This window comes from Henckelia pumila, unplaced genomic scaffold (assembly GCF_033568475.1).
Source record: "Henckelia pumila isolate YLH828 unplaced genomic scaffold, ASM3356847v2 CTG_466, whole genome shotgun sequence".
In the NCBI taxonomy this organism is placed as follows: domain Eukaryota; kingdom Viridiplantae; phylum Streptophyta; class Magnoliopsida; order Lamiales; family Gesneriaceae; genus Henckelia; species Henckelia pumila.
The window spans coordinates 5,750,304-5,754,420 of NW_027331833.1; the positions used below are offsets into that span (position 1 = coordinate 5,750,304).

The 4,117-nt window shown below is 39.3% G+C and overlaps 1 protein-coding gene across 1 annotated transcript; it reads right to left on the reverse strand.

Moving 5' to 3' along the window:
- Positions 1–854: 854 nt before the first annotated feature.
- On the reverse strand, positions 855–3,821 carry LOC140872643 (calcium-transporting ATPase 12, plasma membrane-type-like). The gene has a single exon (XM_073275532.1). The coding sequence runs from the start codon at positions 3,819–3,821 to the stop codon at positions 855–857; it is 2,967 nt and encodes a 988-aa protein (XP_073131633.1).
- Positions 3,822–4,117: the final 296 nt, after the last annotated feature.

The window sequence follows — 4,117 nt, forward strand, 5'->3', positions numbered from 1 at the left end:
TAAAAATAATTAAACAAATATGTTTATTTCAAGTGAAAATTGCTCAAAAATCCCCAATGCAAACATGTTTTTCTCTGCACTCCCTAGCCACTTTTTTGTACCACATTTTTTGTTAATTTGTACCATATCTTGTATGATTTTGTAACACATCTTGTATTGTTTTGTACCACATTTTATGACTAGGGACCCCAAAGCAAAACATGTTAGCATTTGGGGATTTTTGAGCAAATTGCCCTTATTTCAAGATCGATTTGAGAGTAATTATTTAGCATGAATTGTCAAAAGTTTCAATATTGATGTCATAACAATTTTGTAGAGTTATCTAATTTTGTTTTGAATTATATTACTTCAACACATGTTTTTCACGTGCAAGTGTGCAACGCACGTGCATTATTGCTAGTATATATATATATATATATATATATATATATATATATATATATATGTTCCTTGTTGATAAATGTTTATGTGAGAGATGAAATCATAAAATTGTCTTTTTAAGACATTTGTTTCATTTTAAAAAAAACTTGGAATATAATATGCGGCCATCTCCAACGTAGGAGAGGTTTTAGGATAAATTCATTCACGGCTCCGAATTGTAATAAAGACGAAGGAAAAATTAAAGCATAACTGGAAATTGTGTAAAAGATAAGTCTAAAAACACTTTTTAAAAGCAATTTCAAAACCATAACTCCGAAATTTAATATCGCAAGTATGAGTTTTAGCATCCATGCATCCTTTGGCATAAGCATATATAGCTACAGATTAAACGTATCAGTAATTAATTATTACATTACATGCTAAAGTTTATAAATCCGAAAATGAGCAGCTAGCTATCCAATTAAGAGCAACAATTAATCGGTCATCGTATGCCGATTTGGAGTTGGAATGAACTTGACAAGAAAGCCAATCAGCCAAGAAAGTGCTGCCAACCCAATACAGAGTCCCCATTGCTCAAAATCCAGCCTCATGGTATGCGCAAACTCTCCCAAAAATTCAACCATCACCACTTGAAGCAGAATGGCTGCACCAATGATTCCCAGAAATATTTTATTTTCGAAAATTCCCTCAAAAACATTCTTCTCCTCAATCCTTCTTGCGTTGAATAGATTAAACACTTGCAGAAGTACAAAACTGCTGAAAACAAGTGTGTCTGTAGTCGTGTCGTTGTTAGCAGCAAAGATTGGCTTACTCTTGAAAATGAAGGCCAATATCACTGCTATCTGATACAAAGCTTGGCTTATTATGTTCCTCCACATGCTAATCGTGATGAAATGGTCGTTCCCGAAGGCCTTGGGCGGCATTTCCATGAGTTGTTTGGATGGTTTTTCGGTGGCAAGTGCAAGAACTCCAAGGGTGTCCATTATGAGATTCACCCATAGCAGCTGAGCTGGGGTCAGTGGCGCCCAGCCTTTTGAAGTTGCTGCCACAAAGTTTATCACTAGGCTTGAAACAGTTATCGTGAGCTGAAACTGAAGTAATTTTTGAACGTTTCTGTGAAAACAACGTCCCCATTTTACAACTTGAGAGACCGAGGCAAAATCGTCTTCCAAGATTATAACATCGGAGTTTTCTTTCACAACTTGAGTTCTTGAATTACCTATACACAGTCCTACATCAGCTGCGTGTAGTGCCGGGGCGTCTCTTGTGCCAGAACCACACAGAGCCACAACATGGCCTTCCGCCTTTAACTGTTGCACCATTAGAAGTTTGTCTGCTGGAGACGATCTAGCCATAGCACGAACTCTTCCGGCCTTTTCCAACTGTTCCTTTGGGTTGTAACCCCTAAATGTGTCCCCATCAATTACCAAGTCGTCCCCAGATTTCACTATTCCACATTTTTTCGCAATGGCTTCTGCTATGGAAAAATCTTCACCGGTGATCATTTTCACATCAATACCTGCAAGCCGACACCTTTCAACAGCAACCTCTACACCAGCACGGCAAGGTTCTTTGATACCCACAATTCCCAGAAGGACTAACCCCTCGTCTGTAATCTTTTGGTTTTCCTTTCCGTTGATGTATTCTTCCACTGAAATCCGCTTATGTGCCAAAGCCAAGCAATGAATATCCTCAGAAGAGGCCATTTTTTTTACTATTTCATGAAATGTTTTTCTTTCTTGTTCATCAAAAGCTATGAGATTTCCAGCAGCTGTATCATAGTAATGTGAGCACAAGGAGATAATAGTTTCAGCTCGACCTCTACAATGCACATGGATGGTTTTGTCCGACTTTTTTTCTAGCACAATGCCTATTCTCTTGTCCTCATGGTAGGACGATTCCACCTCTACGTCTAGAACTGAAAAATCTTGTGTATTTTCCATGTCCATGTTCAATTTCCGGACAGCCCACGAATGAATGGCATCATCGGTGTAAGGAACTGACGACAATTTATTGGCAGCCTCTCCCATGAGATTGATTCCTATGAACAATTCTTGAAGTAGAGTGGGTTCGATACAAGTGTAGCATTTTCCTTGCATGGATTCTTTCCCAATGTAAGATTCAGTTACCTCGATCTGCTCTGATGATAGAGTACCTGTTATATCTGTACAAATGACTGTAACAGAAGCCATAGTCTCACAAGCAGTTGTATTTTTCACTCTTACTTGATCCACCGTCATTTTTTTGGTCGAATAAGCAAGAGCAAGCAAAACGGCCAAAGGCAATCCTTGCGGGACTGCGGCTACAGCTGTAGTTACGGCAACAGAAACAATCCTCACCACGAAATCGATATCTTCAGTCAGCTTCTTGCGGCTATCATCGAACACTTGTTTCCCATATTCATTCTTTGTAGTCCTTGTAAAGTAGCGTACCAAGTGCGCGACAAGTACCAAGCAAGCTACGACTACACCAACCTTAACTATCGAGAAAACTAGCTTGTTTAAGCGCTTTTGAAGTGGGGTGGTTTCCTGGTTGGAGTGACAACTGAACATTTCACTTGTTAATTTTCCCCATTGTGTGTTCATTCCCACACAAGTTACAAGTATTTTGGCCTGTCCGCGAACCACGTCGGTGCCCGACAATAAGAATGGGTTTTGACATTGATCGACTTCAACAATACGGCTTACTCGGGTCACCCTCGTTTCATCCACATGCAAAGAGTAGCCACTGACGAATAATCCATCCGCAGGTACTCGATCACCACTACTCAGGAAAAGAACATCACCAACCACAACTTGAGTGATTGAAATATGTTGCATCTTCCCGTTTCTCAAAACTCTTGCCTGGATATTATTGTTGTTGTTGTGGAGTGATAACTTGTCCAATTTTCTTTCTTCCCAAAGAGAAGTAATACCTTTAGAAAGTTGGACAAGAAGAAAAGCCACGAATATGCTACCACCATCGTACCAGCCTTTTTCAGACCCATACAGTTTCATGTCAACTCCAATTTTTATCGCAGCACAGATCAGAATGATAAGATCTGTTGGATTAATATTCTTGATCAGAACTTCATAAACCACGCGGATTGGACGACCCTTTTCCGGCCGCCCGCAGTAGAAATTTTCTCCAAAAGCTTTGGTTCTGCATGAAATATCATCTCCATCACCCTTTAATCCTTGGTGCAGGTTCGATTTAAGAGAAGCTGCAATCCCCTCGACACCTCCAAGTACGCCAATTATCTCTTCAAGGTTTTTATTTTCGACAGCGTCGCTGAGAGTTGAGCTTTCTATAGTGAAATGACTCGATCGCGAGTCAACTGACTCAATATCAATCACAGACAAACGTTGTTCGGCCGGGTTCTGATGGTACCTTGTTGCAATCTTCGAAAGCGATTGTTTATAGTAACAGATTGTTTTTGCAGGAAGACGCTTCTTCTTCATGATTTAATTTGTGAGGTTCTTAATTGGAGATGGATGGATATATTAGTTTTTCCTAATGAAGAACAAATTAGTAGGTATGAATTTCATGATCATGACTGGACACTTTTATATATCTGAGATTCCAAATCACATACTTAAATATATTTGATCTTGCAGAATCAAGGAGAAGTTCATACCTAGCCAACGTCGTCTCGTTTAAGGTTGAACTTCATGTTTTCCATTTTTTGTAGGATGATATCGGAAAGAACGAAGTTGATGTAAAATGTTACCCTTCTCGAGTCATCAGTGTATCACTG

Excerpts from the sequence above, each read along its gene's own strand:
- LOC140872643 (XM_073275532.1), bottom strand. The coding sequence starts at position 3,821 with ATGAAGAAGAAGCGTCTTCCTGCAAAAACAATCTGTTACTATAAACAA.